The following is a 23338-nucleotide window of genomic DNA, read 5'->3' on the forward strand; positions in this document are numbered from 1 at the left end:
ATTTGTGTCCGTTATTTTCAATTTATGCCCTCAAAACCTAGGCCCATACTGCTGTCTTTGTCGATAAGATACTTACCCTTAAGGTTACAGGTCCTCGCTGCCATATTTTTCTTATGTTATTTTTGTACAGTCAATAATTAAGACTGTATGTTTGCTAAAACTCGATAAAAAGTTAAGAGAAAAAAATAATATAAAGTTATAGAACAAGGCAGTGACTTTTTAATGCTGGTTTTTAGTGATTTCAGTTGCGTTTGATCACATTTCGTCTTGGCTTAAGCCAGAAAACCTCGTAAATACGTAAAGAAGTGAACAAAACAACTTCCCTTCTTGTTTCTGCGAAAAGATTTCTGAGGTTCGACATCAGCAGCAATAAACATCTAACTTTTGTTATTTTATTATTTCGTAGAGACGGCGCTGGTCGCACTGGAACGTTTATTGCAATTTCTAATATTCTTGAACGATTCAAGATTGAACAGCTGGTTGATGTCTTCCAAACCATAAAGAAGACGAGGGCTTTCCGACCGCAGTTCGTAGAAAATGCCGTAAGTTTAATGTTCCATCTATTCACAAACAGCTTCTTGAACGTATGCAGTTTCACGTTCCTCTTGTTGAAGAAAGGGTGTGGCCTCGTAGGCCAGGTTAATTATCCTCAAGTTAATTTTATCTATTTTTATAGTTACTAATATCTTCTCTGAACCAGATTGTTGATAAAAATCGGTGAAAATGAGCAAGTATTTTCTAAAAGAGGCGTTTTCCGGCGTTCTAGAGGGCGTGCCCACATATAATTTTCGGCCGTTTTTTGCCCCCCCCCCCCCTTCTTTAGACTGGTGTGTGGTGCCTGATCTAAACGTTTTGCATATAAAAAATTTATTTTAAGTTTAGAAGCGTCTCCCAAATTCTTGACATTTAACGACATTTGCAATGTTTGCTTTCAGTTATTTAGCCTTGATATCTTTTTCGTTTTAGGCCCAGTACAAGTTCTGTCACACAATTACCCAAGCATTCATCGACTCTTTTGATACGTATGCAAATTTTTCTGGATAAAAATTTGTAACTAGTGCCTTGGCATCGCCATTAAACGAAGAAATTACATTTATATGCAGATATATTGTACATTTTTACGGCGAAAAGAAAGTCAGTGGCATCAATGCTGTTTGCATTTGATAGAACTGCAGCACCTTCTTGTTGGTAACATCGAGTCTATATTTTATTCTCCTGGCAAAATATTTGTTACCAGCAAACGACTTTTATATTTCTAGGATCTTTAGGTTATAGCGCTGATACATTTTTGTGTCGTGGAAGTTAAAGTAAAAACATTGCCCGAATTATTTTCTTTCAAAGGAATGGTTAGATGTATATAAATAATTTTGAAGTTTTCCTTCGTAGTTAGTAATTAGGGTGCAAGCTTTGTAAATGGCTGCTTTCTGTAAATCTTATGTTTTAGACTCTTTAAAGCCCCAGTTAAGAAAACAACACGCAAACCTAAAATTTCAAAACAAATGCTGGAGCCATCTTTTTATGTGTTGATGGCGTCATATAAAATTTGTTGATGACGTCAGGTGAAGTTTGAAAATGTCAAAACATTTTTTTGTAATGTCTGGTCAGTTTAACTGCTGTTGCAAACTTTTCGCAAACATTTTATCCCTCTTTGATCAAGTGCACGAAAGCTTGTTAGTAGATGTTGTTGTCAAGGGGCCTATCACTCCATGCAAATGTCGTACACCTTTGACAAATATCCTTTCGTTTTCGAGAAAGATCCTTGAAATCCCCAATAATCCTGTTGTTCTAAAACATATCGTACGTTGCTTGGAAAGAGTGATGGACCCTTCCGTTTTTTATTGACTGCTAGTTTATTCGAATCAGATTAAACGAACGTGAAAATTATAGAGTAAACTTTATTTTGCCTAAGAGATGCAAAACAAAAAAATCTTGATATTTTATTGAACGGTCATCGTGTGTTTTCAAGTGTTAGCTTTGTTTAGATCCTGAAAGCACACGGTAACCCTCCGTTTTCGTGCAAATGTTTGGTGGTATGTTAGTTCTGCTCGAGCATAAGCTGGTATGGCGCTTGATAAACGCCTAACACGAAGAATTTTTAAAGGTATATTCCACTGGATGTTCCGTGCAATGATCGGCAACTAAATTATCGGTGTCTGTGATATTGACGTGGCTTACCATGGCATAAACTTAATTTTGTTAAACACTTAGTTTTCTGTTAAGCATTGTCGTCATCAGATCAAGCAGTATGGAAAAGGAGCTTAATAGGCAGCCTCCCTTCACCGCAATTTAAATCTCGTTCTGACGACAATGCATCTAGTTTTGGATTTGATTATTTAGTAAGAATCAACCGTCGTGTAAATTTTTAATCACTATTTTTACAATGATTTGTAATTTATTAGTCGTACTGATGTCGTCATGTCTATGTTGCCTACAATCTCTTCGTTTCACCACTGCGGCTTTTAGACCCAAGTATTCCCCTAAGATTAAGCCTCAACTCGATCCAGGTTGAATCTTATCCAGGTTAAATCTAATCCAGGTTAAATCTAATCCAGTTTGAATCTTATCCAGGTTAAATACGTATTAAATTTGATCGTGTGAACAGGGTGACCCTCGTTGATGTCCTCTCGATTTCTCAAAACTCATTCTGTGAACAACCAAAGGACGAGCCAAGATTTTTTAAAACTGGGGTCAAACATGAGTTAGTTTGAGTCGTTCAGTCAGGGCTGAGGATGTTGGAGGCAACGATCTTAGACCCCATTTATTTTTCCGAGGTTGGACTTTGCTATTTTTGGACGATTTGCGCCTCGGGTGTCCTTAATGTTGTTCTCGTTTCTTCATCGATTTTAAACATTTACGTACATTCAATTGCTTCTAGGGACGCTATTCATTAGCTCAGTGGCGGAATGTATGGGGGTTTGGGGCTCGGGCCCCCCAATCAGGGACGTCGTTGGAATATTCGGGCTTTCGTCGGATAATTGACAACCGCTTAACGTGTCAAAATTATTCCAAGAAATTGTACTGAGAAGGAATTTTAAGCTGATCTAAGGGGCGTAATTGCCAAATTTTCCAACTAAGGGGTGATCTGCATTTTCCCTTTTTACTACAGGGCCCACTATAACCTATCTGTGCCCTTTTTACAAAATTTGGACATAAAATAGCTGATAAATTATTGGCCAGTGCTAAATGATGAAACAAACAATATATGAACAAAATCAAAACTGTGAATTGTATATTTAATGTAAATTCCGTAAAGAATTAGCCGAACTTTCCATTGGATTCTTCCAAACAAAAGTTATTTTCAAACATATTTCCCAATGACGAAAACAAGATAAAATGCATAAAATGAACGTACGACTTGTCAAAAGTGTAACCGGTCGACCTCATGTATCTTTCTTCGGATAATTCACTTAATTTCTGAAAACTTTCTTTTAAAAAGCAACGAAATCACAGCAGGTTCTTGGCATCTTCTCACAATTATGTTCCTCAAAAAAGCTAGTTATTCGCTGGTTTATTACCAATTGTGAGTTGGTTTTCAAAGTTTAAGTTTCCTCATAATTGCAAACCAAGGCTCTGGCTATGATTTTATGTCCAAGCTCTATTTATTGGGGATTCCTCTCTCTCTCTCTGCCGACATCCCCATGATCGTACACCCCAGTCCCTACTTGATACCTATTGCGCTTGCGCATATTCCTCAAAACATCGAGCTAAGGATGGCCTAAATTTCCAGGTTGACAGTTTTTTCTTTGGATAACTTTGCAGCGCTCTGGGTGGACTTGCCAGTTGAAAGCTTCGAAGTTCTTTCGATATTTTCAAGAAAATGAGTCATAATAGAGCTAGAAGGAAGCTAGCACGTATACGATGTGTTCTGGAAACTGTCAAAACGTTAAAAGATGTAAAACCCTTGCCTGCAGCTTTGTGTTATGTTCCATTGGAAATCGAATACAAATGTTCAACCGAGCTCTCGGCAGACACTAAAAACAAGCCTCTTATTGTCCGCCATCAACCCTCTTTGGTTGCAAAAACTTTTGGGAAAGTGCAACTTACAAATGACTTGAGGCTTCATGCAACTGGAGATGAATACTCGAACGGTGATGGAGACTGGATAAAATTGACAGAGGTGAGTGTAAACAGAAGCTCATTTTGTCGGCATAAGAAGAGGTATATGCCACCAAAAGTATATATCACACAAAAAGAAATGCCTAGATGCAAAAAATGCAACGAGGTGCTATTCTTAGCTGTGTAAACTGGTCCAAACCTGACACACTCAACATTATTGTATCGACTGCACTCGACCTTTTAACCCTAAATTGTTTATAAGAAATACCCAACAGCCATAATAGCAAAAGTGGACTACTTTTCGTTAACTTGAATTGGTTTTGATTACTTGTAAATAATTTCCATTCAAATGCAGGGTTTTTTAATTTCTAAATTAAGATCGACCTCAAAGGTTCAACATAAGACATTTTGGAGGGACTTACGTTGTTTACTGATGGGTTATGTGAAAGTGAAACTGATTGATCATATACCACACCCTTACAGAGCACCTTTTTGGAAAATTTCATGTATCCAGCTACTTTCAAATCTTACATAGCATAGATGGGCTTTCCCTAGTATTCCCTTTTCTTCTAAAGTTGCAAACCTTCTTTTATAGGATCTTGTTTTTTGAACTGGCCAATCATATGCATGACTGCTACATTGACCGTCATCATTTGTAAATTTAGAAATACAGTATGGCAGAAAATTAACGTCTTTGCCCCCTCCCAAATCCCTAGAATATTATGGACATAGCATTTGGGTCTTTTAGCAAGAAAGGTAAACTGTACATTGTGAACATGTTTTTGTAAACATGTTTTTATGCTGTCATTGGAGAGAAACTGCAAATTTTCAATTGCCTATTGTTTTAACAGTTATTTGTCAAGTTTTATGAAACATACATTATTTGTAACTTTGTAGCAAATGAATATTGTCTGAATGTAGAGAGGTATATTGATGAATTAAGTAATTTTTTCCATCTAAGAATGTCAATCTGTTTCTAGAAATGCATGAGACAATTGGCTGAAAGCAAAATCTTAACAGATGTAGAAGGATATGAAGGCTGGATTTTGATACATACAAGAGACACAAAAGGGGACAATCTTCCACTTTTGGAACCTGTCTTTGAAGTAGATGGAGCAGTTATGTCAACACCGACACCATCAAATGAAGATATGTTTGGTGGGTCAGCCACTAGGCCTCAAATGGGGAAAGCAAGAAAAGGGATGTTTTACAGGTATATTTGCCCAATTATGTCTTTTTTTACATGCATTGTTTTCTTCTTGGCAGAAGATGGGTATTTGTTGATAATGGACACATTATGAAACATTTTCTTCATAATGGTCCTAATGGCTAAACATATTTGTATACAATACTCAAGACCATTATCTACAAAACCTTAATAAAAATACTTCATGGAATTTTTGAAGAAAAAGTTGGGATTTGGTACCCATATTTTGTTTTTCTTGACTTTGTTACCTTTTAAGGACAATTTTTTGAGTGACATTTTAATCCCAGTCAATCAGAGAGTCAGACAATGATATTTTGCATGAAGTAGTATGGACCTCATATTGGGTAAGAAGTACAAACAGACACCTTATCACATTTTCATTAGTTGTCATATGTGTGGCACCTGTCAATGTTGTTCATTCCAGCAACAAGAGGCAGTGAATTACTATATCAAATTCATGGATTAGCAAAAACAACTAGACATCTTGGATATACTTATTTGAAGTTACAAGAAATTCAAGAGCATTTTTATATACTAGTTATTGCCCTTAAAATACTATACTCGTTCCTTGAAATGATTATGCAAAAAGTTTTTAACTTCTATAAAGCTAATTGATGCCTCACAGTAGCAGCATTTAGAATCGAAAATGCTTCTTAAAACTTAAATTTTTTGAGATTCTCTAAAAAGAAATTGCCATTTTTATGTTTTACCACCATCTTGTAGAATCTTTGAACGAAAATTACAGGATATGCCAAACTAAGTACATCCTTTTTAGTCAGATGAACAGCCTTATTGTGTTATCATTTATGTAAAAACAAATGCTGTAATACATTTATATATTTGAACAAGATGTATAATACATTGAACCAGGGAATGCTCAAGCTGGGTGCTGGTGAGCTTAAACCTCCCAATAATTTTCAAAACAGTACTTAAAACAATATAAACATTATCTTGCTTTTGGTGTTTTGCATGTTTAAACCAACCCCCCTCCCCAAAGAAAAGTTTTAGCCCCTCCAAGCATTAAACCATATCTTACACTGACAATTTTGCAGTAAGACATTTGATTTCTTCAGTTTTTTTATCCAGTTGCCCTGCAGATGTTTCAAAATATGGATTCATTTTAACAGTTGTGTGATGATCGCATTATGTATGATACCTAGAGTTACAATCTTAAATGATCTTTTCTACACACTATTATAATGTGAATTCATGCTAAACAAAGAGCATGTGATGTAAAGTACATCATAGTTATTGCAAAGTGAATTCCTTTATAGTAATTAAATTGTTCGCAGATCTCCAAAAGGTCACAAAGTATCTTATAATCTAAATTCATAATCCATTTTCCCTTAGTGCCATTTGACGGATTTTATGACGTCACCAAGATTTCCAAAGTCTGTGGATATGACCGTGCCGTATAATTATCTTAAAAAACTTGAACATTTTTATCAAAGAATGTTGATTGTATTTTTCAAAAATGTCATTCAATGAGTAACATGTAAAGAACCAATTTCTAAACCCTTTTCTTAAAAGTATAAACACATCGTTTGTAGGTGGCATGATGTTATGGAAGACCAGTATGTCCTTCATATTGTCCCACCCAAGCTACCCTTGAATATGGATCAAAAAGCAACACAAAAGCTCCAAAACCCACCACCAAACTGGAGCTTTGAAGCAGATGAAGAACTTGTGAGGTTTCTCAATGAGAATGCTATCGAAACATATCACGGCACCTCAAAACGTTACATAGAAAAAGTCGAAGTATCAACGGTAAGACATTTATATATTCTTCCGAGGGGCATCTAACTTAGCGAAAATCTCGTACACCTTTGGCAAGAATCCTTTTGTTTTGAGAAAAATCCCCAAAAATGCATAAAAATCTTACGTTTTTGAAGCTCTCGTATGCTTTTTGGAAAGAGTAATACATCCCTCTTAATCTTCTTTCTGAATGCATCATATTTCATGACATAAGCCGCAGATCCACAGATTTATACACTTCCGAACACTACCCAGGGCCATCGCTTGCTACTCAAGAGGGGTGTCCAGGTTCCATTTGCTGATAAAGTGGGTGACACATCCTTCATTTTGTTATGTTTTACTACCTAGCCTCCAAAGGTAGATTTCAGGAAGCTATGCTTGTCGAGCAGGGGTTTATCCTTTATTTGCCGACCCATCTGACGTGTTGGCCGAAGTAGCACCCCTAGATGGCGACAAACCCTTCGTTTTTGAAACCGTTTTTTCCGAAAAGGGGTATCACACCCCAATACCTGTCCTGGCCCAAACCTGAATTGAAAAACGGATCTGCTTGCTTGCATCAAAAGCGAAACGAAATGCTGTCGTTAACACCATAAGCTTTGGTATTCCAATTTTTCTTACATTTTCTCAACACAGTAATTTTCATTTAAAAACATAACTTTATGAAGGTATTTGCAAATCTTTGGTATCCTTGTCTTAACAATGATCTAATGGTCACTCAAAGCATGAAACTCGGCGTAGCGACTTAAAACCGCCCTGTTCTATACGGTATCGAGCACTTTATGGCAGACCGGTAAACAGTAATTTCCATTCTTAACATAGGTATATGCAAATCTGTTTTGATAGAGCGGAAATGTATGCTCACTACCGTCAGAGCATTTTGTAGAAAGTTCTCCTCGTAAATAGTTCTCCCAATGAGGAACAGATTAATTATATTATTTAAAGGTCAGTGCTGCTGTTGCTTCGCTAATGATTAAGTTTGGTCATGGTCAAAGATTTATCTCGCTCAGGCGGTACAAAAATAAGAAATAAGAGGCTCTTGTGCAACCGGCACGCTTTGCGACTGTATTTTAAAAGGCCGGCCTAATATCGTACTGCATGAAAATACAAAACACAGTCAATTTCTCAAGACAACTGCCGTTAAGCCTGCCGGTTGCGCAGGAGCCTTTAACAGCAAAAATCAAAAGTCCGGTGCTATCAACTGTTTTAGTTTGAGCGCGAATTCTTCAAGACTTATCATAGATTTCTGTTCCTTTATACAAAAAATGTTATGTTTCTGCTTTTCCATGTGAATTTCAATGATGCATTGTCAGAGGCTTGTTTGAATGGTTAGCAGAAAGGTGTAACCTCGCTAAATATAGAACGCCTAGTCTCGTTTGGATGTAATGTTTGCATTATCTTTATTGTTAGTATTCAAACCAGGACACCAAGAATCCCTAGCAAACACGGAGGCGCATCAAGTTTTAATTATGACTTCGAAGGGTCTTCAGTGGCAGTGCTGCCTTTTTGGGTCTGTATGCCACAGCATGCTCTACGCCAGAAGACAGATCACACTTTACTATAAAATACACTTCCATTGACAGTACTGTCGTATAGCTTGACTTGCTTTGACTTGATAAGAAACTTAGACCCTGAAGATGAAAAGTCTCTGGTAAAAAGGCGGTTTCTTATATGCGGGTACTTACTATAATAGAAGCTCAAAGTCGCACTTAACAGTCCGCCTTTTCGTGGAATTCAGGAGAATATCATCATATTATCAAAGTCAAAAATGTTATTTGATGAATGAGATGATTTTTCTCAGTTACCGTTTCATGAATACCTTCAGAATATCCTAATGCCTTTAAAACAATTTGGTATTACATTGTATTTTGCAAATTTTTTTCCACATTGCAGGAACAAGAATACGCGGATAATTTGATTGACAACGATAAAGGGACCTATTGGGAGTCAGATGGGAGCCATGGCCGTCACTTTATCCGTGCACACATGAAACCTGGTGTCATTGTTCAGTGGGTTTTTTCAACAAGATAATTTTTGTTATAATGCATCAACGATCTATCTAGATATTAAACCTTTGAATATATGTAACCATTCACTTCTGTGTCGGGCTTTTGAATAGGCCTCCAATCTAAGATCCCAATCGAATAAATCGCCATTTAATTAGCCTGTGTTCCATTTAATTAATTTGAAAGTAGAGTGGCTGTGTAACCGAGGGTGAAAATGCGAACGAGCGTTTCCAAGGATCTCTGGGAAAGTTAACTGTGCAAAAAATTATGCGGCATTCAGATGACAGAAGTGAAGAACAGTGTAAACAGAGCGTAGCTTGTCATGACAGTTTTTTGATTCAAATAGCGAAAAGAAATGAATGCAATTTCTAAGTTTATTTTTTGTCAGACAAAGTCACAATGATACCCAAAAGCCTTTATATATATCATGACCCCTAGATATGTTGTCGCCCGGCGCGAGGATGGAAACAACACTTCATAGATCGGAAGATGACTTTTTATCAAAACACACGCTTCTGTTGATAACTATTCTCTTATGTGTTAATGAACGTTAGATAATCATTTATAACATCAGAATTTCAAATTTCAAACAACGAATTTCGGTGACGTGATTACAGAAAAGCAGTTACTACCATGATGAAAAGTACAAGGCATAGGCCTAGGCCTACTGCCTCTCATTGCTCAAAAATTAGTTCACTATGCTAGGCAGCCTTGTCCGGATCAATGGTAAATGTTTCACTAGTCTATAGCGATTTCCACTGCGTTTATAACCAGGGATCATTTTCTACGGCTTGAAGGCAAAGCGTCTTGTTTTGTTTTCGGTTTTCATTTCTTATCGCTACTCCGAAAGTCATTCTTTTCATCGTCGTATCGATCAGATCTTGTCCCAAAAAAATCCTTATTTACATTACATTCAAACCAAACTAGTAAATAGCCATCTTCTACCATCCAAAACCAGATTTCAACTCAAAGCAAATCGATTGGTTGCCAGCCAAGTAAATTTTGTTTTGATTGCTGCGGTAGATTCACCCCCATCAACCACTATAAAATTAGCAAGATTGTTCCACAGCTCATTTAATACTCTGTTTTGGTCACAACGAATGAAATATCCCAGCGAAGATCTTCAACATCAAATAGCTGAGCAGCATATTCACAACTTTTCTTCTGGCAAATTATTCTACATCACACCGCCACGTCCGATCAGAAATATTTGCATTTCTTTTTGCATGATTAGACAGATCTGTGTTAATTATGCAGACAATTCAATTCAACCCTCGTAGGCGATTTTGCTCTTGGTTACACAGACCCTCCTGGAGCACAAGCTACATTTAATAAGGTCTGCACAGGGGCCATTTCGGGTATTAACTGTACATCTTTCTATGCTTACCTTAGCTAAGTGAAACTTTATGACATGAAACGTTATGCCTCATATTTCTAAGTGAATTGCTTCCCCCTTTGCAGGCAACTTTTCATTGGTGTGGATCCATCTGATGATAATTACATGCCATACAGAGTCATTGTCAACGGAATCAGTGATTCTGGCAACGTTGTCCAGTTGAAAGAAACATGCATCGATATGTAAGCAAACTTCTCTTTTATAGTTTCTCTAAGCTTCCATTGGCTGCCTGCCAGCCACTGGAGTACCTCATTATATGACACGTGACTTTTGCCAGACATTTGATTTCGAGTCTAACCATTCATAACATCCCATAGCTTGAACAACACCACAAGCTAGTATCTTAGGTATTAGCCAATTATTTCGATATAGCCTTTACTGTAACGGTCCATATATTTATGTTTGTCCCTTATATCTGTCACTCGTTGCTTTGAGCCAGGAATTGTGTCCCATTAGATATTTCGCTATATATATATATTCCTTTTTCCAGGCCAAACGATTTTCACAATTCATGCGACTAATGTTAAACCTGTTGCATCATCTGGATGCTAATTCTGTAAACAATCTAATTTCAGAGCCGTTCCTATGGATGTCTGTATATTGGAGAATGCCCCGGAGTATTATAAAATTATTGAAATAAAGGTAAAAGAATGTAAAGGTAAGATTACCAACATTTTGGTTTGAAAATAAAAAATGATTTGAATTTGATAGAAACGCCTTAAGGCTCCAGCCAAATGCTCTCTAAACATGGTCTAACATTCCAATTCGGTAATTTTTAAGACTGTTTGGCAGTCTTGTTCAGCCACTGAGCGTTTTTTGAATATTGTTCAGCAAATGAAAATTTGGTCAAAGCAGTTCCGTTACATTATATCGACTGAGCAATGTTGAAACAATTTTGTCATGCACCGAACAATGTTCATTCAATGCATGCGTTGTGAACTAAAGCCACTTTCATCCCAGATGAACTAAATGCACTTCTCATTTCACGTTGGTGAGCTTTGTGCTTCATAAAAAAAGCAATTTCAAGCTGGGAAAGGAAAAATTTCAGGCTTATAGCGTTTTTCACCAACACAAAAATTTGCTGAGTCCGAGTGGAAACTGGGCCTTGATGCAGTAATGTGAAGTCGACAAGCTAGGCCTAGCGCTGCAAAGAAATCTTCGCCTAAAGAAAATAAATGATGGAGACATAACGACAATATAAATTAATGACAAAAGAAAATAACGACAATATTTTCAAAGGGTATATTTGGGAGAAGGCTGACGCGATGTTCAACTTATTCAAATGTTAATATTCAGTCAAATGTTCAGGGAATGGATCCATTTGGCCAGAAAGCACAGAAAATAGCCCACCAATTTTGAGCGTTGCTCAGCGTAGTGTTGAGAGTGTTTGATCGGGGCGTTGCAAAGGAGAAAGGTATTGAATAGAATTAAATACGGTTAAATTGAAGCCAGTATAAAGCAAATGTATTTAATTGAATACCGTTGAATTGAATTCAGTAAAGATACTTTATAAAGCAAGTGTTTTGAATTGAAGTGATTATAGTTGAATTGAATTCAACATGGTTGTGTACCATACACAGAAATGACCTTGGGACTGTTGTCTTCCGTAGATGATGGTATCGACTGCCGAGTTCATTCTGTCAAAGTTGTCTCCAATAAGCAGAAGCAGAACGGGCTCAACCGAGACTTATTCGACAAGAATTTAGTGAAGTATGTGCTCAGTGCTCATCTATTTCATTTCAATAAAACGTAAATTTGTCGAAACATATCAGGTTTTTTAAGAACTGAATTGATAGATTCTGGTAGGTGTTATTCCGCTTTGTTTTAGGCTTTTTATTTCCCTTAAATCTATGACCACTATTTCTAATGTATAGCTTTTTGGCCACATAACCTGAAAAATACTATGCATTTCTACTAATTGTGCAAAGATTTCGCTTTTGGCCGACGCGAGTTAAGCTAGGGAAGTACTGTTGTTTTGACCTGATTCATAATTTTTGGAACCAAGACCAAATCATATTGACTTCTTGGTGAAATAGCCTGTGCTCATTCGGTAATATCTCATGCGATCTCTGAAAGATTTAGCTGATTTTTGCACTTGCTAATCTTTCAGGTTATGCGATGAAAAATTCAACAAATTAAAAATATATTTTAAAGGCATTTGAAACAAGTAAAAGTGGCTTACAGCCACTCGACCACGAGCGGTTGACAAATCAAATTGCGCACAGAGAAAAACACGTGAACAGTTTCCGCCTTTCTGCAAATCGGTGAAACCTTAGAGCAGCGCACAGTGGTTTCACGTGAGCGGTTTTTGATACCCTTCGTGTGCGCGTGCTCTGATCAAATTGGCCTAAGTTATTTTTAGACTCGCTGTAACTTATGCATGTCAAATGCCTTTAAGATACCATCACTCTGCCTGCCTCTCGACTTGTGCGACCTCGCTATCTTCATCCATGATTTAATGATAACTAAATCCTTATTCAAGATATCCGAAACTTGATAATGTCGATCGTGATTTGCTGTACAGAAGGGCTTACTGTCTCCTAAGGTAAGTTATTGAAATATGCTATAACAACAATAAGTATCATAATATTTGAGTGAGCTGTGACAATAGCAAATCCTTCTCGTGGTTTATGTTCAAGATAAAATTTACCTTCCTTCGGTTTCACCGCTGATTTTAGGAAATTAATCAATTGTCCGCTTGACTTTTTCCAATTTGAAATCAGAAATTTCAAGTTAAACGTTTTCAACAAATATTCAAGTTTCTACCTCTACCAGCAACATGATAAACTGCACCATATTTGATAGCAAAAGTTTACCAATAATAATTGGATACTTTATGCAGGTTAAGCTTTCTGAAAATTCACAGTATTGCAGCATCTATCTCTAAAATTTGTTTGGCTCTCCCTCAACCGACTTGTGAATTGTTAAAATTATAAAGACATATTTTTTTAAAAGTCTAATGTTCACCTTGTAGTTTAAAATCTCAATTTGATCTGGTTTTTTATTTGGTGAGTCGTTTGAGCCATACAAGGTTGATACCCGACCAAGCGGGATGTTCTTAACCTTTTTAACCAAATCAAAATAACAGCAATCCGTTTGCAAATTCTAAATTTTTCCTTTACTATACCTAACCTGATTATTTCAGTATTTAACTGATTTTTCGAATTTAGAAGAATGCTCTTATGTTTTTTAGATTCTTTTATTGAAATTTGAAAATTTGGTAATGATTTTGATGACTTTATCAATTTTCATCGCATTTTCGTAACAGGTTTGCCAGTGTTTTGGACAGTGTCATTCATTTTCTGTTGCCCACATGGGAATATACGGCTGGAACATTTCAATCCCTAGCGGTATTTATCTGTTATTTATCTATCTCTTTCCTATCTTGTTATTATTATCCTTTAAAAATTTTTCATATTTTTACTTATCCTTCTTCCATTCTTTCTTTTTCCTCTTGCTTTTTATTTTTTTCGTTTTCATTCCTAAATTTCTTTCTTTTCTATTTTGTCATGATCTTGTCTTCATTCTGTTCATGAATATTCTTCATCTTCATTGCCAACAACCTAAATTCATCTCCTCGTTTACTTTCATATAACAATTTCCAGCATGATACCTTTCTAGCAACGACATCGATGCCGTATTTTCTCTTTACATCATAAACCTCTTTCCTTTCAGTGTATGAGACAATTGATGCCATTATCAAAGAAACGGCAAGGGCTCATTGACAACTGCTTAAGAGAAACGCAGTCGAGGTATAATTCTGCATGTGCCTAACTCATATTAAAGTATTATTTTTGTAATCAATACTCGAAATATTTAAGTATTGCTGTTTAAAAAGACATATCTCACACTTTTGGTTTTTCATTGCGATACCTGGCGTTTCGATGTTATTTTTTTGGTTTGTTATTTTACCATCAGCTCTACAGAAAGTTGATAATTCTAGAACAATCTGTTAAGCTATATGACTGTAAGGCTGCTGTCCGTTAAACAAGGTCAACGGATATGTATTCCATATAATATATAAAGGCCACCAAATGTTGTAATTTTTACTTGAGTTATAAATTATACCAACCATAGTTCTTTGCAACAGCATAACTGATTACTCTGGGGTCAGAAATAAACGGGGCCCCCAACTTTTTTCGAGATTTTTGAAGATCCGCCAATCAGTTCCATCGACGCTGATGTTCGACCAAAGTTTTTAAATTCAAAATGCCCTAGCAGCCACTTTCAAAATACTTTGGCTTCAGAAAATGTTGACCCCCCCCCCTGTTTATTAAAACACCTGTTTATTAAATTGTTTAACTTGGCTATTATCCCCCGTTTTGTTGAAGCCTCCATTTATTCCCGATCTCAGAGTTACTCCATTCCATTTCCTGCTCCATATGAGCATGCATTCTCTATGGTGATTGTGCTAAAGACGGCAAAATCCCCTTTCTTAGTATCTTCTCAAACTATTGTGTACTAATTGTGGTATATTGTTAGGGGTAACAGTTTTTCTCTATCTTTAGCGGCCAGGCCACTGTCCCAAAGATATTCGTGAACCGCCATCAAGCAGCTGAACATGTAGTCAATCCTTCTCAAGATCCTGATGCCAAACATTCAATTTTCAACCAGGTGTGATTAAAATTGATTTTCACCAAAATCTTTTCATTAATAGATTTTTATGTCATATATCGATAGACTTTTTGGCACAAAATGAATTGAAAATAATGTAAAGATCTTTTTTACTCAGAAAGACCTTAAGAAATCAAAACTTCAAAAGTACTTGGAGATTATCTAATATCTAAACATTGGAAATTCTTGAGAAACCATTGTTTTGCAATTTCCTATTAACTATTGGCTTTTGAATACCCTCGACCCCGCCATCAATTGTCCGTCACTTAAGGCCCCTTTTTCCGATGATTGACTAATTTTTCGAGAGGGACCTGTTCACATAAAGAGTCTAATTGAAACTACAGTCTGCACTAATAAAAAAACCGCTACTGTGTAGACGAAAGGAGTTCGTTTTCACCTTAGGACTCCATTGGTGACATATTAGATAGTCAAGCAGCACTGATTGGTCAACCTCAACAGTCATGTGCTTGCGTTTCTAATTGGCCTATTTCGATCCATAACTGGGTATATATATTTCTTAGCGTAGAGTTTTCGATCTATGTTCTTACGTTTTAAACTCTGAAGAGTGTCCGACGAAAAGCTTTAGTTTACTAAATGTTTGCTTTTTTCAAAACCATAATCATAATGTTTGTAACATTAGCGAATATTGGTAGTAAAATGGTATTTGTATTGCTGACAACATTGATAACAATATTTATAATGGTATTGATAACAATGTTGTTATTATCTTTGACATAAAGCTATACGAAGCCTTGAAGCCCGAACGTTGTGGATGCGAGCTGGATTTTAGGTAAGATGACGTAAAAGTTTACCTGGAAAATGCCTTGTCTTTTTTGTAGTTTTTGAATTCATATTTCTTTAGTCATATTTACGAACATGGATTTGCACTTTCTTATCTTTATTGTCTCTAAGAACTAGCTAGATGCTGTTAAATCATCTTGATCTTAAATATTGATACTGCTGATACTGGATACTGGATGCTGCCTCTAGGTGCCATGCGTTTAACCATTTCAAATGTATCCTTTGTCAGCCGTCTGTCAACATAACCTTATTTATTTTATGTTAATCCACTCGAAATTTATGACCTAAATAAAGGGGTGGATCACATATAAACCTGCTAAGTAAAGAACATGATTCATGAAATATTCGCTCCTTGGAAGGATACCTAAGCCATCTAATCATTTTATGAGCAAAAAGGCTGAGCCCCAAGAGCTCCCACAAGCTTCCATCCACGGCATCATTGTATTTTCTCACGAGCTCCCACAAGCTTCCATCCACGACATCATTGTTTTTTCTAGATATATCTTGAAACTTGCCTTAGATACTTTGTCGTGCTAATATCATGCTCTTCTCAGCTGTACACGAAAACCCAGCATGTAGAATTAAACAGGTTGCCTATTACTTTCCTGTTTTTTTAATATTTCGGTACATCTTCATTTGAAGTCTTTAATTACGAAACAATTTTCTGACATGCTTCTACGGCGACGAAACCTTCGAGTACTAAATACTTGATGAATTGCTTTCTTTTTTCGTTTTTCTATTTGCTCTTCCTGTTTTAGATGGAGTCAGAAATACGACCAATGGTGGGAATGCAAATTCATTGGTGAAGGAATTATAGATCAAGGTTTGTTCTCGTTTTCTAGTCAACGAGAGATGTCAACCCCCGTTTGCTTGTTTCTAAACCTCCCAAAATTGCTTACGATGCCGACACTTTCATTGATGTCTTCCTCTCGTTTTCAGTCACAATAAGTTTATCTTAAGCATGTTATAACACTAATGGTATAGCTGCCAAAACCTTTGTTGATATCAGGCAGCCGACATATTCCATTTGAGAACATTCTCTATAACATTGTTCTTCAAATCTGTACGTTTTATCTTTGCTAGGAGGCGGGTTTCGTGACAGTCTTGCTGATATTGCGGAGGAACTTTGTCCCAGCGCTAGTGACACACCCATGCCTTTGCCGTTTTTCATTAGGAGTCCAAACCAGGTTAGTCATGCAATGTCCCTTACTAGATGTCCTGATAATTTTATAACTAGTGGTGCACGTCCACACGCGAGTCGTGATTCAAAATTGAAAATCTCAATCGTGAAAACTTCCATATTCTTGATAGAATCATATCTACCATCGTCCAAGTTATTACAATCATTAAATACAATGCCCATTAAAACTGCTTTAATCAACCAGAAAAGTATGAATTAAAACAAGTATAAAATTATCCGCACACCTAAACAGATCCCCCCCCCCCCTTAAACATAGTATTGCCAATTAGAAATAGTAGGCTGTCGCCTACCTTTTTATGCAAAAAGTGCCACATTTGAAACCAAAAAATATGTATATGGACAACGCTACATCAATCTAGATTCTTTGGAAATATTTACTTGTGTTAAATCTTTGCTAAGTCCTTTGCTGTTTGTTTTTTTCTATTATAAATCATAGTTAATAATTGAGCATTTTATCTAAACATTTCGATTCCTTTTTCTTTAAGTTTCCAATCTCCTTTCTTCACAATATCTCTCGAATTTCCAATATAGTGCCAAATACATTTGAGCTTTCTTAAAACTATTTCTAAATGCACCCTTTCTCAGGACCAAGGCTCGTCAAATGTCAACAGGGATCGTTATGTACCGAATCCATCATGCAAGTTGTTTGCAAAATACGAATGGATTGGAATGGTGATGGGTGCTTGCTTGCGTGGCAAAGAGAGTTTGGTAAGTTGGTTTCCTTCAAAATTCTCGTTTTTTATTCTGATGTCATTGTGAAATTATCTTTGGATTATCTTACCTTAGGCTACGTTTTTTGGAGAACAATCGAACACTAATTCCACACTCCAGTCTTATTCCTCACAGTTTTCAAGACATATAGCGTAACATCTATTAATTTGCGTCTCCCATAAATGAAAACATTATAAATAACGCACCCCTTATGCTAACTGAACGTCAAAAGGCAAACGACTGTCAGTCTCTTTCCAATATTGTTTCGTTTCTTTCAAAGCCTTGCTAAAGCAACAAAAGGCCCTTGAAATAGATACAGTAGAAACCTGCATAAAAGAACCTAGGTTTTTCTTTGGCAGCCTGAATATGTTCTTAATTAACAGGCTGCTACTCTAAATTCAAAACTGCAATGTTCTTAACAAGGTTCTTATATACATACAGGCCTCACACATATTAACAATGTTTTCCACCGTAAAAACTCGCACTGACACCGTTAAACCAGCTATATTTTTCATGTTAAATTTCAACCAATCAAATCCATTTTTCTTGTTGGGTTGTCCATTTAGAATGCATCATAACATAACCTGATTTTCTTTAAGCTGGTTTAATTTGCCCGTGTGAATAGAGTATAAGAATACCAGTCTAAAAAACTCTTTTCTTATATATAAATTTAAGAACCTTTCCAAGTTTCAGCTTCTTGGGGGTTCTTATTAAAGGGTTTTAAAAGATTAAATTTCAGCCTCAAGGTTCTTATAAAACCAGGTTCTTTTATGCGAGTTTCTACTTTATAGGATATGAATGTATGAGATGTGGAAATCTTGACGTAGTTCTATAATGCTATGAAGGGTAAAATTCGCAAGAAAGAGAATCTGAATCTTTATTTGATTCGGAGTTTGTTTCCTGTATTGATAGGCTTCCTGCTAGCTATATCTTTAGTAAACAATTATCGTTTTATTCAAAGGTGTTAGCTTTACCATCCTTTATTTGGAAGCAACTTGCTGGGGAAAGTGTATCGTGGATGAAAGATTATGCAACGGTCGATGCTTCAGAGGTATAGTGTCTAATTTCCATTTGGAAAATTGGGTTGTAAATAAACGTAATTGAGTATCTAATGATTGTCATCATTTAGATATGTAGCTATTTATTTAGATATTAAATTTCACAGTAATGATTGATTATTATAATTAGTAGATACACAGATTTTGAAATCCAGTTTTTGCAAAGTTCCTCCTACCTAGTCGTTGCAGAGTTTATAGTAATCCATAAAGAATTTCCACGTGGTTGTCAAATTTGAGATTTTTTAGGGATAATCAAGCCTTCTGGGATAATTTTGGGATAAATTTTGGCGTTATTCAAAGTGGCATATCTTTCCCCCGCACATTGTAATCGCATGCTAAAATTTTAATATAGAACTCCTCCTCATCATCATTCATACAGCCATCAGCATCAATTATCGTCATCATTATTCTTATTTTCTATAATGATGATGATAATCATGATCTTTATCAAAAGAACCACTCAATACAATTAAATTTAAATCTGATATTGTGTGATACATCATAAAAACAAATTGAATTTCTACACCTTCCCCTGATCTTCATGTTGTTAATTTTTCCTTTGTGTTCCAGGTTAAATTGCATGAGACTTTGGAAACCCTGGACAAGGAAACCTACCAGGAAAAATTCTTTGGTGTTTTGAAATACAGCACGGTATGTTATAATGGTTTCTAGTTGCTGTGTTGCTCGTTTTTCGTGCTTCAGAACTTCTAATTTCCATTGCATAATTCGTTATAGTTTCAGATATAAATATTTGTATACAAGACAAGATCATTTGATATCTAACATTTTACTAAATACCGATCTTCTGCCAAGTCCACAGACATGATGGTTGAATGATTTATAACCACTGTTTTCTTTCAGGTCCTTAGCGATGGGTCAGTTTATCAGCTCAAAGAGAACGGAGTCGAAACAGATGTCCCATACGAAGAAAGAACAGAATACATGAAACTTGTCCAAAATGTCAAAATGAGCGAATTTAATGACCAGGTAAAGTTAATTTCTTAAACTAAACATCTACAAACGAATATGTTCCCTATTTATTAAATCTTCGATCTGGTGATATCATAACATTATATTTTCTTCACGAAAATGCCATTTAGAGTTGTCTTGTGTGTTTCTTGTAAAATGGTATGAAAATATCTAAATAAGGATTTTAGACCAAGCTTCCAAATATTATTATTCAAATGAAAATTTTTGGGTTTAATTTTTATTTTATCTGGATTTCAAATACAGCAAATATTTTTCATTTGTTCATATTTCCATAGCCGTTTCCTAGATGAGTTATTGTACTATGATGAATTTGTACTAGCTTTTCAAAATCATTTGCAGAAATCGTTTTTTTATTCTTATTGTAGTAAATTTTTCAAAATAATTCGTTTGTTAGATTAGTACAGTTTTTGTTAATCGTTTGCTTATTTCTTCTATTTATCTATTATAGATCAATTCCATCCGTAAAGGGATTTTGAAAACAATACCCCAGGCAGTTCTTGATCTTCTTACTTGGCAAGAACTCGAGAAAAAGATATGTGGCGATCCAGAAATAAGTGTGGAAGCTCTTCAGAAATCAGGTTTACAATTTGTTATTCTTCACATTATACTTTTTACTGGAGATGTCATTTCCTTGCATTTAGAAATAAAACTTTTACTGCCTACGACAAAATTGCTTACGACATACATTCAGCCCTTACAATTAGCAATGTTGCTTAGGCCAGTTTGACTCTTACAATGTTCACGACATTCATTTTTAGTTTTTTGACTTATCTTCTCATACTGTTAATAAGTATTTATTTTATGTTAATGATATCACTTAGTAGCGATTTGAAATCACCATGTACTGCTCACAAACACGCGTATTGATCACTCTCCATAAGAACAGTTAACGGCGATCTTCAGTATATTTTTGTCTGCACATGTTATTTTTTATTTTGCTCAACATCACGGTGACATTTCCTTGAATATATTGTTTTTTATTGTAGCACAATATGAGGACCTGACCGAAACAAGTGTACGAGTAAAATATCTATGGCAAGCGCTCAACAGTTTTACTAATGGTATGTCGTGTTATTTCTGTCTTATTTATAATACAATCAATTCTCAAACATTAATATTTAAAAGTTATTTATGCACAGTAGCCCTGGCATTCAGTATGGCTGAGTTTCAAGGGCCTGTGCCGTAAGCTTTACAAATAAGAAATTTAATGGAAACTTTTCATTTTCAATTCCAGTTTAACTACAATTAAAAATCTCTCTATTACGTAGGTAATTTGCAAGTGGCTGGCCTGTTTTCTTAAAATAAAAGATTACAGTCTTAGTGATAAAAAAAGATCAAGAGTCATAGTATCCAGGGCCATAACTTTGTGGGGCGTAAGGGGTCTGGCACTGTGACAAGACAATTTGAAAATATTCCATTTCAAAAACGAAGAATTTATGGTCATTTGTTGATGTTTCTTCGGTACTTTTTCGGACTTGTTCGGGAATGAGACTGCCTCACCCAGTTTGTCGGCAAATGGGATCTTGAACCCCCCCCCCCCCCCTTATTTTGTGTGATTCCCTTTCGTCAATGCCCCATTAGTTAACTTTGCAATAAGTATCTATGTTATACATGGTTTTCTGAGGTTTTGTCTCGTTTCATTTTGTTTTAGAAGACCGCAGTAGATTTCTACGATTTGTCACTGGACGGAGACGCTTGCCGACGCCTTTGTTCATCTGCCCCAGTAAATCGTAAGTTACTATGAACTTCGTGTAATCTTTATACAGAGGCCTCAGCGTGAAGGCAATCAACAGATCCTCAAGGTTCGTAAGCCACATGTCAATAATCAACTGGCCAATCAGTGAGCGTGGTACCACTCAGATAAACGCTGCTTATGTGAATCTACTGTCTGTAGTCTGTATAGCTCTTGCCTGTATGTCTCGCTACGCTGAGTAAAAAGCCCTTTTGGCTCCAACCATAAGAGTATCCAGTGGGGCTTAATCAGATCTCTTTTTACAGCAACCAGTATTTTGTTTTTGTGAATGCAGCCTATGATTCAGCCAACGTAATAGGCAGGTCTTCCAAATGGAAAGTCCATTATTGCACGGAATAGCAGATACAGTATATTTTGTGCATTTTCTGTGCATTTCTGACCTTGTCAGACAAAAACTTTAGACTCCGAGATGGTCTAAAAGTCAGAGTTTGTATCCCGATAAGCCTGTTTGAATCGTATCAAATATCTAACTTCATGTGCACCACCTTGTATTAGGCGACCAATCGTAGTAATGTTATCTTATTAACTGAAAATCTTTTCTATATTTTTCAGCGATGCTGCGATAAACTCTTTGCCTGAATCAGCGACCTGCTCCAATACTCTTTTCCTTCCATCATATTCAAGGTGAGTTTTTTAACTTTCAGCTTAAAATTCATTGATCTGTATTTTAAATGTCACTAAGTGCTACATAGTTTATGCTTAGTTACATAAGAGATTTTGCTTTGTGACGTCATCAATTTACCATTTATTCGCGGATTCGAGATGAAATAAGTCTGAAGATGCAACACGTTAAAGATTTAAAACTTAAAGGATACAACGAAAGTATAGAAGGAATCCGAAGGGAGTCTCGGAGGTGTTCACATTCTAGAAGATTCTAGAAGTAACATTCTAGAAAGCAGCAGCGGAGTGATTTAAGAATGATAAGGTTTCATTATTGGCACAAGCTGAAAGATTGGTACAGAAGCCACTCGAAACGCAGTGATCGTTGGTGGCTTATGGGCAATAAGGTGAGTTCATATCCAAGCAAAACTGATTTGACAGCACCTCACATTGGAATTGTTCTATCAAATGCATTTCACTCTTTTAGTGCTCAAGTTGCGGAGGAGAAACTAAGGTACGCAGCCTATAACTGCATTGCGATCGATGCTGACATGAGTCCCTGGGAAGAGTGATGGCGGAGGAGCCTTCAACAGAAAACGAATTTCGTAGTGTTAAACATTTCTAGAACGATTAAATTTTAAAACTATGTTCATAGGAATCGAATTAATGTACGTTCAAGTAAATTTCTAGAAGATTATGTATGAAGTTTGATAGGTCTTTCTTTTTAAGAGGGATTAAAAGTTATTGGCATAATAAATAGTTGACTATGGTTTTGTATTTGACTTTCGCACAAGTTTATCCACTATGAAGTGTCTAATTTCTTTGATAAGTGTTTAATTCAACTATCAGCTAATCGACTTTCTGGAAAGGGATAGATTCTTGTTCCAGTGAATATAACGTAAAAGATATATCAAGTATTTAGATTTGGTAGACTGCAAAGCACAGCTTCTAGGTCTGCCCAATTTGAGGTCATTTTCATTTGAAAAATTCAAGTTAAGTTAAAAGGAAATGAGCGATTTCAGGTAAAAAACTAAGCCTATAGCCTTGCTAAAATGGTCAATTTTGGTTTTAGTTTTCACTAACAATCCTTGCCTTTAAAACCCGTCCCTGATGACATTTACTATCAATCTTAAGTAAGCTTGATTGGTAACAACTATACTCCGTCCAACAAATTTCCCATGGATTGAAACGTA

At 36.0% G+C, this 23338-nt stretch overlaps 2 protein-coding genes across 2 annotated transcripts in view; both read left to right on the plus strand.

The window, feature by feature from the left end:
• LOC135694899 (receptor-type tyrosine-protein phosphatase S) overlaps nucleotides 1–2404 on the plus strand; it is a 42509-nt gene extending 40105 nt beyond the window's left edge. Inside the window, exons 40-41 of the mRNA XM_089109747.1 lie at nucleotides 407–542; nucleotides 967–2404. Of these exons, the coding sequence (XP_088965873.1) occupies nucleotides 407–542; nucleotides 967–1044 (214 nt within the window). The 3' untranslated portion in view covers nucleotides 1045–2404. The remainder of the gene's footprint in view (nucleotides 1–406; nucleotides 543–966) is intronic.
• A 1281-nt stretch (nucleotides 2405–3685) lies between these two features.
• LOC135694903 (E3 ubiquitin-protein ligase HECTD3) lies at nucleotides 3686–22912 on the plus strand. The gene is made up of 23 exons (XM_065213784.2): nucleotides 3686–4117; nucleotides 5037–5269; nucleotides 6814–7030; nucleotides 8909–9024; nucleotides 10483–10599; nucleotides 10993–11075; nucleotides 12028–12127; nucleotides 12900–12962; nucleotides 13686–13767; nucleotides 14093–14169; nucleotides 14926–15031; nucleotides 15772–15821; nucleotides 16591–16655; nucleotides 16916–17019; nucleotides 17619–17741; nucleotides 18706–18795; nucleotides 19373–19453; nucleotides 19664–19789; nucleotides 20241–20370; nucleotides 20779–20853; nucleotides 21444–21522; nucleotides 22098–22169; nucleotides 22633–22912. Exons 1-23 carry the CDS (start codon nucleotides 3818–3820, stop codon nucleotides 22715–22717), a joined length of 2574 nt encoding a protein of 857 aa, XP_065069856.1. The 5' UTR covers nucleotides 3686–3817; the 3' UTR covers nucleotides 22718–22912.
• The last annotated feature ends 426 nt before the right edge of the window (nucleotides 22913–23338 follow it).

Source organism: Rhopilema esculentum, chromosome 8, assembly GCF_057945365.1.
Source record: "Rhopilema esculentum isolate cy_ngs chromosome 8, ASM5794536v1, whole genome shotgun sequence".
In the NCBI taxonomy this organism is placed as follows: domain Eukaryota; kingdom Metazoa; phylum Cnidaria; class Scyphozoa; order Rhizostomeae; family Rhizostomatidae; genus Rhopilema; species Rhopilema esculentum.